Below are 13,134 nucleotides of genomic sequence, written 5' to 3' on the forward strand. Positions count from 1 at the left end.
GCTTGGCTCTTCCATCACCCCCACTTGCCCCTCACTGCCGCTGCCAACTCTGGGCTCCATGGACTGGTAAGAAGGGCTGTTCCCTGTCCAGTTCAGGGGACAAGAGGATCAGGTCTTCACTCTAAAGTGGGGATCATTGAGAAGGGGTTAAAAGGCTTGATTCTCTCTGTACTGGGGAGGGGGACGTAAGAGGGAGATATTGGATGCATGGAGAACGAAAGAGGGTTCCTTGAGGTCTCTGGACTGGGCTGAGATCTGAGGGAGAAGTAGAGTGGTGATTCACCACTTTCACCGGTTATAGATGACTGGGGACTTCATTCTGAGGAAAAAGATGGGCTAATATAACAGACATACAGGGCACACACTCACCACATGGAAGTTCATGCATGAGAGCATATCTGCAGAAGTCATAAGGGAGAAACCGCTGTGCATGGCCTGTGGGTAACACCCTTTATGATGGAGGAGAGAGGACAGACACCCCACATTCAAGCCCCAAAGGTACACACTGGTGGGTAGGTACACACTGGTGTGGTGGTTACACACAGGCATGGTGGGTACACACACATCTGTGGATACACACACACACACACACACACACACACACATAAATGCACTAGCCTCAGCTGGGCTCATCTTTCAGACCAAGAGTGGTTGCGATGCTATAGGGACGTTTGGGTTTATAATAGAATTGGTACTCAGGGTAGTGCTTGGCCCTGGGTAGACCCTCAGTAAGTGTTAGTTCAGTGAATAAAGGATGAACAAAAGAAAACCATTTGGCTCCAGCTCTGGACCTTGTCCAGCTTCCCAGGAGGCTTGAAGAGTGTGGGGGAGAGGAGGGGATATGAGGATGGTGTCAGTGTCCGTGATCACCAGCTCGCAGCTGGCTGAGCGCAGCCTGGAAGCGGGGGATGGGAGAAGAGAAGCGTGAGCCACTAGGAGACCAGGAATCAGGAGACTGGGGTTCTGGTCCCTGCTCTGCTTCTAACTTGTGTGATTTTGAGCTACTTGCCTCCTTGTTCTGGGGTTTAATTTCCCCTACTAGCAAAACGAGGGTTTGCACTGGACAATTTTTATGGGCAGAACAGTTTACAGGTTCTGCACTATAAGAATGCAGATATCTATATTCTTATAGTCCAGTCTCCATGGAGGGACAGTTGAGGTTTGGAAGAGACCACAGCAATCCAATCCAACATGGGACCAGTTTGTCCTATCTTAGTAACAGGATCTTGATGGCTTTGATCTGGGGAATAGTTTAAAAATGTCGTCCTCTCCACCTTCAGGATATAGGGGAGCCGGACTGCCAGGGCCATCACTGCTGCCATAGTGAGGCCGGATGGGACAGCAGGCAGAACGTGTGCTTTAGAGCCTGATAGATCTGGACTCAGTCTCCTTCTGTCTCTTAACAGCTCTGTAATCTTGGGCAGGTCATTTAACTTCTTTAATCCTCGGCTTCCTCATCTGTACAATGGGGGCATAATAACAACTACTTTGCTCCATGCTCATGAAAATTAGAGATATTTGTGTGAAGCACCTGGAACGTAGTAGGTGCCCAATAAATAAATGCTGGTTACTATAAGCATGGAGACCAATGAGGCTGCTCCAGGTACAAAGTGGATTGCTGACTAAAATGAGGCATGAGAAGCAGAGGGGCAGCAAGAATGGGAGACAGACACTTGTGGCAAAATCTGTCCGTTTACCCCTTTAGTGGAATGAGGGAAAGGAGTAGAAATGGCCCAAGTCCTGGGCAGATCTCAGTGGGCTGCATGGTTCAACTTTGAGGTGAGATGAGAACATGGCAGTGGGCAGTGGTGATCTTGGCAGTCACGTCAACAGATCATGAACACCATTAAGTAAGGAAACATCTAGAAAGTGGGAAATGGAAAGGGCTGGAATCAAAGGAACAAAAGCAGAGGGGTAACTGGAAGAAAAGAAAGTGCCCTGAGTCAGAGGCAGAAACCCAGGCAGTGCACGACGTCAGAGCAGCTGAGTTTTCTGAGACAACTGCATTGCGGTTGAATTTCATGCTGATGAGTGCCAGGCAGATGGAGGGTCTTTGCTTCTGGGAAACCTGGGTGGCTGCGGGTCAGGACCAGGTGGGGTGAAAGGGGGGTGGCATGTCTACTGTCCAGGGGCTGGATCCCTTTCCATCTTCTTTCCAGGAAAAGATGGAAGGAGCTAGGAAGACAAAACAATCTGGTGCCTATAAATAAATGGGAGAGGGGGCTCAGGTTTCCCATTGAGAGTCAGATCCTTGCTCAGGTGTTAGCACCTTAAGAGCTGCAGCTTTGGGGAACAGCCAGAGGCCAGCGGGCTGCAGGGAGGAGGAGGAGGAAGAGAATGCTTAGGGGTCGAATCAGACTTAACCCAGGAATTCGAGTAGCAGGCTCTGCAATGTGAGCCCGTAACTCTGTTCCGGACACGGCTGGGAACTGAGGTGCAAAACCAACTAAGTCAAGATTTGCAGGCTGAGCGCACGGAGATAAAACCGTATGGACAGAGAGGGCTGTGGATTTAGCCGTGGCCACAAAGTCCCAGAGCGCTTCTTGAGAATCTACATCTCAGGGGCCCAAGAGTCGGGAATGAAATCTGACTGATCTGAAAGTACAATCCCTGACATCTGGGAGGCACCTCGCGTCTTCCCAAGTGCCTGTCCTCTACCCCGCAGGGCGGCTGCTCTAACCGCATTTCACCCACGAGGAAACTGAGGCTCAGAGCAACCTCATCTGCCAGGTCAGCTTAGCAAATGCAGGGCTGGAGCTAGAATGTTGGTCTGTCAACTTCTAGCCCAAAGATCTTTGTGACTATACATTTATCCAACAAACATTTGCTGGGAACCGACTTATTTAATAATTATAACGCTACCAACGATATCTTCCCTTTACTCTGAGCTTACCAGGGGCCCCACAGGCTAAGTGTTTTAAGAACATCAATTCCTTTAAGCCCCAGGAAACCCTCCCAACTTGTACTCAGGTTGTCCAGATGAGGAAACTGAGTCTTACAAAAGAGGGATTTGCACAGATGAATCAGACCCTGATTCTGGATACGAGAATGTGTATGTTTGGTGGGGGGAACCATACACAAAAAGATCGATTTTCAAGTGGCTTGTGGATGAGTTTAGCCGTTTAATAGTCGCACTTCGTATTCAGGACAGGTAAACCAACGGTGGTGGAATCGGGGCTGTACCCGCGGAAACGAATCAGCCTAAGTTCTGCTCGGGCTGTACGAAATAGACTGTAAAGACAAAAACGAAATTAAAAAAGCAGATGGCAGAGTCCGTAGGGAAAGCCAACCGAGGCAGCGAAAAAAATTAGGAAGTTGATCAGAGTGCCCCCTGCAACAAGAGTCACTTCAGGAGGTCAAAGCGGCCGGTTCGGGGAGGCATCCACCGGGAAGGGAGTTTCGTACCCGGTCGCACAGGCCATTCCTGGCGGGGAAGGAGAGGGGAACACCCCTACCCACCGCGCTGGATATCTCAACCAACTCTGATCTTGAGAGAAGTTTTTAGGTGGGCGTCGCAAACGCCCTGAAATTCCGCACTGTGTTGCAGACGGTTGCACTGTGTACGTGCATTTGCTTTTCTCAAAGGAATCCAAGACCCTTCCCCAAAAGTATGAACCTTGGGTTTAGACATTCAGATGAGAATAGGGAAGGAATGGTGGCAAGAGGTCGCGCAAATGTTTGCAGAAGTGTCCTTTCCCAGGGCTATCCCGGCTCCTGCCCCATCTTTCAGAGCCGGGGGCGAGGGTGGCTGGGCGCAGGCTGAGCACCTCTGGGACCGAAGGGAGCTCGGGTGTATTGGAGAGGCGGACCTGGGAGGCGCTGGGGTTGCTGCCCAAGGGTAGATGGAGAGTGAGGGCTGAGGCGCAGATAGAGACGGGCCAGATGGATGGGGAGAGGAGGAGGTTACTCTAAAAAAAGTGAGTGGCCGGAGAAAGAGAGCCGGGCAGCAAGAGAGAGAGAAAGGACCGGGGAAGGTGCTGGTGGTGCAAAGAAGCGGCGGGAGGAATGGTGAAGGAGGGCAGCGGCCAAGACCAGCTTCTCACGGCCCAGGTCTGGGTGTAGACCGGACACATCCTTGGCGCTCAATCCTGTTTCCTTCTATCCTCTCAGTTCTGGGGCAGCGCTGCCCGACTGGGGCGGGTGGGTGGAGGGCCGTGGAGGCAAACGGCGCCCTAGGTTGACTCGGTATCACCCCCAGGACCCGCCCCCTCCTCCATTCCCGCAGGGTCAGAGTCCTGGGTGCCCGCCAAACCGAGACAGCTCGAGGGCAGTTTTCCACTCGATGGGGCGGGCCCCAGAACCTGGGAAACACTCCGCCCAGGCCCCTCGCCCCAGCAGTGCAGGGGCCAGGGAGGAGGGAGGGAGGGGGCAGGGTGCCACCTAGATAGCGATTCCCTCCGCCCGCCCCCTCCCCGCTGGCCCGGCCCGGCTCGGCTTCTGGTCCGGCAGAGCCCGCAAGGGTTAAAGGCGGCCACAGGTGAGGTGGGCGGGGCCGCGAATTCGGGAAAAAGGAGCTCAGGGCCGAGGATGAAGGCAGAGAGAGCGGTGAGTCACGGGCGGAGCTGTCCTCGCTCGCTCGCTCGCTCGCCGGCTCCCGCCCGCCCTCCGCCCTCCCGCCGCCTCTCTCCGCCCCTCCTCCGCCGCCAGCCGCCGGGTCTTGTCGCGGCCCCCTCTTGCCCTCGGCTCCTGCCCCTCGCCTCTGGAGAGCCCAACGGCGCGCGAGGCCCAGGAGCGCCCGTCGGGAGGGCGCCAGCCTGCCGTGCCAGGCGCCCGAGCGCAGCCTCGAGGTAGGAATCCGGGTCAGGGCGGCGAGGGGTGCGCGCATCGGGGATCGTCTCGGAAAGACGCGCCCGGAACGCGCCACAGCCTCCTCTGGCCTCGGGGGAGGTGGTCTTAAAGAATCCGAGGGGTTTAGAGCCCCGGCGGAGTGAAAACGGGGCGGACGGGCGAGGCTAGAGACTGGGGAAACTGGAGCGACTGGGACAACTGGAGGATTGGAACCTTGAGGACCGGGAGTACGGAAGTCCTGACCACCTGAGCACCGGTGATGGGAGAGGCAGCCGGCGGAAGGGGGAAGGAGGGTGTCTCTACCAGCCTTCCCGCCTTGGGGAGAGGCAAGCAGGGGTACGCGCTCGGCTGTCTCCCTTCCCGAGGTCTCGGTAGCAGCCTAGTGCATCCCAGGATTGGGCTCCCTGGCCCTGTGGCGGGAGAGGCCACTCTGGAGCCTGGATCGTTAGCCTCCCCCCCCCCCACCCCCGCCCCCAACCCCTGGGGCCGTTCCCAGGCGCCAAAAGCTATTAGGGTCCCAGGCCTCACTGCTCCCGCCCAGCCCCTGCTGGGCTGCCCCGCCTGGGCCTGAGGCTCCATTCCTGCCTCTTCACCCTGTTCCTTTCTTGTGGTGAGGCAGCAGGAGCCTGAGTAGGCGCCCCAATCCCCTTCTCCCTCCCTCTCCCAGACCACCAGGGCGACCTCCCTGGTCCCAGAAGCAGAAGGTGGTAGGGTCATCTGAATCCTGATTTAGGAAGGAAAAGTCCCTGCCCTAAACCACTGCGTCTCCTCGCTCATCATCAGAGAAGGCTCAGGCACCCAAACCCACATACTCCAGGCATCACAGCAGGGCTCGCAGACCTTAGGGAGAGGTGGTGAGACGAGGGGGAACTTCAAGCGACAGGTATGTGGTCCAGAGAGGGGTGGGGGGTTCTTTAGGTTCCCAGTGGTTTAGGGAAAGAGAAACAGACCAGGAATATACCGTATATACCTCTGGTTCACAGAGGTATATACAGTACATATTTACTGACTGAATGAATACATTTTTTTTCAAGTGACTTCTCCAAATATGGCCTCAGTTTTCTCTTCTCTAAAATAAGAGGACTGGCCTGGAGCAGTAGTTCTCAACACTTGGCTTCATGTTAGAATCATCTGGAGAGCTCCTAAAAATGATCCAGGCCTAGAATGCACGCCCTATATAATCTCTTTGGGTAAATTCTTCCTCTTAATTTCTGTGTGATTCCGGCTTTTCCTGTTGCTCCCCCCACTCTGTCCCCGAATCCCTTAAGGGGTGGCAATTTTATCTTCCCGAGCGTGCTGGTAAGCTCTTCTCTGGCCGACCCCTCCGAGCTTCACATCTGGTCTACCCTAGATTGGAGGAGGGCAGGGGTAGCAGCCAGGAAGCTGGCTGGGCACTGGTGTAGGTCAGGACAGGGAGGGGGGCTTAGTTTCTCTGGCGGGGAGAAGTCTTCTGGAAACTGACACTGCAGTTGCACCCCAGGGAGGTGAAGTCCCTGCCAGAGGGAAAGGGGCATGGGAGTGGGTTTGGTGGGGCTGAGGCAACCCAGCCAGGCAGGGAGCTGGGGTGAGTGGTGTAGAGCAGTGACATGCTTTTCTTCACTGAGCAGGCCTCAGGGATGGAAGGAGAGCTCTTTTTCCAAAACCTCAGAACCTGCTTTGGGCTTCGGGAAGTCAGGTCACTTTAGGCTTTGGGTTAGACCACCTCCCTCTCCCCAACTGCGTCCTGAGTTAAACTGGGGAAGCTGAGATGGGCCTAGATTCTCCATTTGGGCTGGCAGCAGATCTGTGGGTGGGCGGGCATGGGGGCAGGGGTTATGGGGCAATGCCACTGCCCCTCCCACTGGGCTGGGCAGCTACAGTGGTTCCAGCACTGTACTCTAGTTGTATCTGACTGACCTACTTGCCTGGGACCAGCCCAACTTCCAGGATGAGCTGGGTCCTATAGGAGGGATCACCTAGTGGAAGGTAGACTTCCGTCATCCTCTGCACCTCACACCCTCAACCCTTCCTAGCACCCCCAAGTTCTCTTAACCGATCTTTAGTCCCCACCCAGACAGGCCTTCCTCTTTTTCACCTGGGGATGGGAAAGAAGCATTTGACAGGGAAGGGAACTGGGCTAGGACGGGAAATGAGACGGTTACTTTCCTCACTTTACCTCATCTTTTCCTCCTTTAGGTCCCACCTGAGGTGCCCTTGACCATCCCTGTCCCCCACCCCACCCCGGATCCCGGCAATGCTAACCGCCGTCTGTGGCTCTCTGGGCAGCCAGCACTCGGACGCGCCTCCCGCCTCCCCGCCGCGCCTCGACCTGCAGCCTCTCCAAACATACCAGGGCCACACGAGCCCGGAGGCCGGGGACTACCCCTCCCCGCTGCAGCCTGGAGAGCTGCAGAGCCTCCCGCTGGGCCCAGAGGTGGACTTCTCACAGGGCTATGAGCTGCCGGGGGCCTCCTCTCGGGTAACCTGCGAGGACCTGGAAAGCGACAGTCCCTTGGCCCCGGGACCCTTTTCCAAGCTCCTGCAGCCGGACATGTCACACCATTATGAATCGTGGTTCCGGCCGACACACCCAGGCACCGAGGATGGCTCGTGGTGGGACCTTCATCCGGGTACCAGCTGGATGGACCTCCCCCACACTCAGGGCGCGCTGACCTCACCTGGCCACCCCGGGGCGCTTCAGGCTGGCTTGGGGGGCTACGTCGGAGACCACCAGCTTTGTGCCCAGCCGCCCCACCCACACCCGCACCATCTCCTCCCAGCCGCCGGAGGGCAGCACCTCCTCGGGCCTCCCGACGGGGCGAAGGCCTTGGAAGCAGCCGCCCCGGAATCCCAGGGGCTGGATACCAGTCTGGATGGGGCGGCCCGGCCCAAAGGCTCCCGGCGGTCAGTACCCCGCAGCTCAGGCCAGACCGTGTGCCGCTGCCCCAACTGCCTGGAGGCGGAGCGACTGGGGGCTCCGTGCGGGCCCGATGGGGGCAAGAAGAAGCATTTGCACAATTGCCACATCCCGGGCTGTGGGAAAGCCTACGCCAAGACATCGCACCTGAAGGCACACCTGCGCTGGCACAGCGGCGACCGCCCCTTCGTGTGCAACTGGCTCTTCTGCGGCAAGCGCTTCACGCGCTCCGACGAGCTGCAGCGCCACCTCCAGACCCACACCGGCACCAAGAAGTTCCCCTGTGCAGTCTGCAGCCGAGTCTTCATGCGCAGCGACCACCTGGCCAAACACATGAAAACCCACGAGGGCGCCAAAGAGGAGGCTGCCGGGGCGGCGGCGGGAGAGGGCAAGGCCGGCGGAGCGGAGCCCTCCGGGGGCAAAGGCAAGCGCGAGGCCGAGGGCAGTGCGGCTCCCTCCAACTGAGCTCCTCGTCCCGCCTCCCCTTCGGTCTCCCCTGGGGCCATCAGAAGAGAGCCCTCTGGCCTGATGCCCTTGTGGGGGTGGCTTGAGTAAGAGAAGGTGGTTATTTATTGAGAGGGAGGGAAAGTGGTGCGGGGGTCAGGGAGCCGGGTCGCTAGGGATTTCATAGTCTCTGGGGCTGGACAGGACGGACGCGTTTGACTGGGCAGGGAGGAGCTGCGCATGCCCATCGGTTCTCCCCTTCCTCGCTCTTTCACTCACGCCCCTGGGCTGGGGGGTTGGGGCGGACTACCCCTACGGTGGCTGGAGGGCCGAGGGGATAGGTTGGAGGATACGGCGCGTCCCCGGAGCAGAGAGGAGTGGGGCCGCCCCGGGCGCTCCGGGTAGCTGTCTGGACACGTCGTTAGCGCCTGGGAACCCGGACATAAAAGGGCCACTGGAGCCGCGCTGCAGCCCGGGTCCCTTTCATCCCCCTTAGAGTGCTTTACCCCGGGGTTTCCGGAGGGAGAGCTGAGATGGGGTAGCAGAGGCTGGGGGTCCCCCTAAGGGAGGAGTTTCTATCTGGCTGGGAGGATTGTCATCGCAGAAATAATGTCTCTGATGTGCCTCCTTATTAAGCCTTCCAGACCCGGCCTGATGGAGCCACGAGGGAAGAAGGGAAGAGGGCCAGAATGGGCGACAGCTTCCAGCCAGAACTGTGGGGTGGAGGAGGGAGCTAGATGTGGAGGTTGAGCAAGGAAGTCTCCTCTAAAATGAGAGAAAGGGATTTGGTCAGGGAGTGGAACTAAGCCCTTCCCTCTCTAACTCTGATTCAGTCCTTAACTCTTGGTCTTTATAAAAGTAAAGTTCAGTAGTCCACTCTCATCTGTCACCCCAGGCAGGCCTTCAAGACAGCCAAGAGCCCTTGCTTCAGAATTGACGTAGTTCCTCACCCTTGGTGCCTGGCATTTGCCCTCCCCTTAGGGTTGGAAGGAAGAGGGTTACCTCGGTTGGGTGAGGGTAGGTGGGGGTGTCCCAGCAGAGGGACCTCCAGCGGTTCCTGCTCAGAGCGGAGGACTCTGTCCCTGCCTGGCCATCTGCTTGCAGAGAAGCTAAGCCCCACTCTTTCTTTAGCTCGACGCTCCCCTTTCGTGCTGCCTAAAAGCCTTGCCCCTCCTGTAGAGTGTGTTAGGAGGCTCCTCCCCATCTCATCTCTTGTGGGGCTCCCCTTCCATAGGAGGAAGTTGTCCTGTCACTGGAAGGGGCCTGCCTTCTGAGGTGATGTCCAGGAAGCTGTCCCTGTTCCCTTCTTTAGATGCTAGAAATACATCCTGTTGGTAATCCTGGAGTGGGGAACGTGGGGAGCGGGGGAAGCCAGAAGAGGCTGAGCCAGGCAAAAGGAAAAAAGCTGATGGGGGCAGGGACTGACAGGCCACAGGAGCCTGGAACTAGTGGGCTTTCCCAGGCTCCAAGTAGAGGCCTTAAGATTCCCCCCGACCTCCCGTTTCCCTGCCTTTCTTTCTCCACCCAGAGCCCTGTGCAAAGATTAGTTGTGTATTGATTTTTTAAGTTATAAGCAAAGGGTATTTTATTTAATATTAGGACATGTGTGTTCATGTTTTGTGTACCTGTGTATGTGTGTGTTTCTGTGTGTGTGTGTGTTTCTCTACTGAGCCTGGGGTCTCCAGCCAGGGAGACCCCATCTTGTTCACCCCAGCCGAGGTCCTGGAGCCTAGGCCCACAGCATCTCTTCCTTCCTTGGGGATATCAGTCCAAGGATTGGGTGCTATTGGGAAGTGGGGCTGGGATCTGGATGGGAATATGTTTGTGTAGAAGAGAGCCCTTCTTAAGAGGGATGGGGTGACTCTCCCTGAAGGACGCATGGGCCTGGGGTAGGTTAAGAAGTAATGTCCTTTCTTTATGCTCCCTCTTCCCCTACCTCCTGCTAATCCGACCAGAGGTCCCTTTCCTTGCTGAGAGGGCTGGGGGCAGAAGAGAGTTGGCAGTGCCTGCAAGTTGCCTAGCCAGGTGGATGAGGGAGAGAGAGGGAGGGCACTGTGGGTGTGAGATGCCGTTTTCCTCCAGCTGAGGAACCAGCCACCTCTCCCTTTGCTACTAGGACAGCCTTTCCCAGTGACCATCCTCAGGGGAACTCCCAAATGTGCGTTGGGGAGAGGACAGCACGGATATTCCCCCCATGGAGGCCCCGAGCTCTAAGGTGTGCTGGTGAGGGCTTTGGATAGGTTTTCTTCTGCTCCCCTCTTTTATAGATCTAGGTTGCTTGGCTGTCTGCCCCCTTCTAGGCAGCCCCCTAGAGGAGAAATGTAGGATTTTTTTTTTTTCTTTAAGTGCTGTGAACCCATTTTGGGGGGGAGGAGGAGGAAGAAACAGCCTGTGTTTTTTATGCCGCAATAAAGTCATCAAACACATCACTGCTTCATTTGTCTTCCAGCTCTGGTTTCCTTTTTGACTCATGGTGTCTCAGCAGCAAGGACCAGGCTGGCTGCAGGGTGGGGTGGACACTTCTCTTTGATCCTGCAGCCCTGGGCAGCCTCACCTCCCTTTGTTTGGGGGCAGAGCTGAGCTGATTGAAGGGTCTGATCCTGCCCGGAGGTTGTTGATGCAGAAGGAGGGTGGCGCTCCCTCGGGGTTGGTAGCTGGGGTGACTGTCCCTCCCTGGTCTTCTCCTGTGGAGATGAAAAGGTTCTAGATATTTCCTTCCTCTTCCACATGGAAGCCCCCTCTTTCGCCTCCCCTGCCAAGAAGGCCAGTTCCCTGCCTTCCCACAGATGGCCAGCCCCTTGGCCCCCTCACCCCACCCCCGTGGGTGTGTGCCTGTCCATCAGGCCTTCTGGCTCTGAGAGAGGTGGGGGTGACTGACAGCGATTTCTTCACCCAGGATGATCCCTATCAGGGACAAGGTGATGAAAGGCAGCCAAGATATCTGATGGGCTCCCACCCAGCTGAAAAGCATGAGGGAAAGGTTCCCAGCGCAACTCCCAGCTAGAGACCTGCCACAGTTATGCAACCACGGTGTGCACAGAATTTCCTCACTGGACCCATCGGGAACCCCCGGATATGCACACTTTCCCAGGCTGCTCAAACGCCTGGTGCGCAGTTGGTGCCTAACACACGTCAGATGAGTAAACGCCTCATGGCTCCAGAGCCCCGAACCTAGGAAAGTTGACAGGGTCAGTTTTTGGCGCCAAGGGGGCAGAGTAGGGTATTACGTTCCTTCACCTTTCCATCCTACATCTTGGCCAAAATTATCATCTACCCCAGTGGGATTCCTGTTTCCCCCCACTCTAACCCTAACCCAATTTCTCAGAGCCAAATATGGTACCCAGGCTGGCCCATTCCACCACTTGTTTGGGAGAGTGTGGGGTCACAAAGTTTCTTAAATGGGGGCATCAGAATGGTTTAGGGGTTACAGAGGAAAGCAGACCACTTGAGGGGGCCAAATGTTTGTTTCTGTCTGCCTGGGTGGAGGAGGGACAGGCGTGTTACGGGGACCTCAGGCCCACCCCACTCCCTGGGGCTCCGCTTTTGTCTTCCTGGTTCTGGGGGACTTAGACCCCAGGAGCCTGGCGAGTCCTCTCCTGCTCTCCCCCATTGCTGCCCCCAGGGACAGGAGGGCAGCTGTGGGGCCGGCTGGGCCTGTCTGGGCAGGGCTGGGACTGCCCCTCCTCCCCTCGCAGATCCTTCTGCCTCTCACTGCTGTGGCCTCTCCCGTTGCGGAGCACAGGCTCCGGACGCGCAGGCTCAGCGGCCATGGCTCACGGGTCCAGCCACTCCGCGGCATGTGGGATCTTCCCAGATCGGGGCACGAACCCCGCGTCCTCTGCATCGGCAGGCGGACTCTCAACCACTGCGCCACCAGGGAAGCCCTGACCTGCATTCTTATCGGGGGCCTTTGGTGGGGCCCTGACGCTCACTTGCTCGCTCTGACGGCAATGCTGCCTGGCTGCAGCCACAACCGCCCCCCCCTGCCCCGAGGCCAGCTCCGACCCCTCAGTTCTGGCACCCCTGGCAGGACAGTCCTGGAGGGGCTGAGAGGGAGTTTGGGAAGTCAAAACACCTGGGCTGGCCCTCTGGGCAACGTCTCTGAGTCACCCTCTCCTCTCCTGGGAAGTGGGAATAGAATCCCTCTAGGGTGGGTGAGTGAAGTCAGGAATGGGAAAGTGACGGAGGAACCTGCAGCCAGGGGACTGCAGCCTGGGACTGTGCTGTCCTGCCCGGTCCTGCCCCCCAGCGGGCAGCTGGGGAAGTTCAGGATGTGAACCGGCTTTCAGGTCAGCCACCTCGGGGATTCACGTTTATCACCACACAGTCTTGATGTTTGCTTCTGGAATGACGTCCAATGGCAACCTCCCGACCCCCACCCCATACATCACACCAGAAGCAGCCTTCACCTCCCATTAATCCTTGCGAGTCTGGCTGCTCAGCACCTGAGCAGTGTGGGTTTGAAATGAATCTCAGGCGCCAAATAGTCCAGTTGCTCCCACCCGGTAGAGGGCATATCAGAGTCACCCATGGAGTTTTTCCAGATGTTCCACTTCACTCCCCAACATCCCACCGAATTATGTCCCTTGGGGGTGCAGTAGAGCAGCGCTTCTCAAACTTTACACCTGGCGGTCTTGTTAACATGCAGATTCCTATTCAGTAGGTTTGAGGTGGGGCCTGAGATTCTGCATTTTTAACAAGCTCCCAGATAACGCACATGCTGGCAATCCGAGGACACTTGGAGAAGCAAAGTATTATCTTGTGTTGTGCAATGGGAGTTGCGTCGTTGAAAACTAATCCCTCCTCATCCCAACCACGGCTGAGAACCACTGATCTAGTCCAATGCCTTCACTTGCTACTGGAGGAACTGAGGCCCTGGCGGGTAAAGTGACATGCCCGAAGAGACCCGCGGAGCTATATCATAGCAGGAGCAGGATGCGACGCCAGTCTGCACAGTTCCGGGTAGTGCTCTTCTCTGCCTCCAGCCCAGCTTCTAGGTCAACCTT

At 57.0% G+C, this 13,134-nt stretch overlaps 1 protein-coding gene across 1 annotated transcript; it reads left to right on the forward strand.

The window, feature by feature from the left end:
- Positions 1 to 4,763: 4,763 nt before the first annotated feature.
- On the forward strand, positions 4,764 to 8,399 carry SP6 (Sp6 transcription factor). Its single transcript, XM_079905275.1, has 2 exons — positions 4,764 to 4,787; positions 6,964 to 8,399. The coding sequence occupies exon 2, from the start codon at positions 7,022 to 7,024 to the stop codon at positions 8,147 to 8,149; it is 1,128 nt and encodes a 375-aa protein (XP_079761401.1). The 5' UTR covers positions 4,764 to 4,787; positions 6,964 to 7,021; the 3' UTR covers positions 8,150 to 8,399.
- The last annotated feature ends 4,735 nt before the right edge of the window (positions 8,400 to 13,134 follow it).

Source organism: Stenella coeruleoalba (genome assembly GCF_951394435.1).
Source record: "Stenella coeruleoalba genome assembly, chromosome: 19".
Classification (NCBI taxonomy): domain Eukaryota; kingdom Metazoa; phylum Chordata; class Mammalia; order Artiodactyla; family Delphinidae; genus Stenella; species Stenella coeruleoalba.

Coding starts and splice junctions, on each gene's coding strand:
- SP6 (XM_079905275.1), top strand. CDS start 7,022: ATGCTAACCGCCGTCTGTGGCTCTCTGGGCAGCCAGCACTCGGACGCG.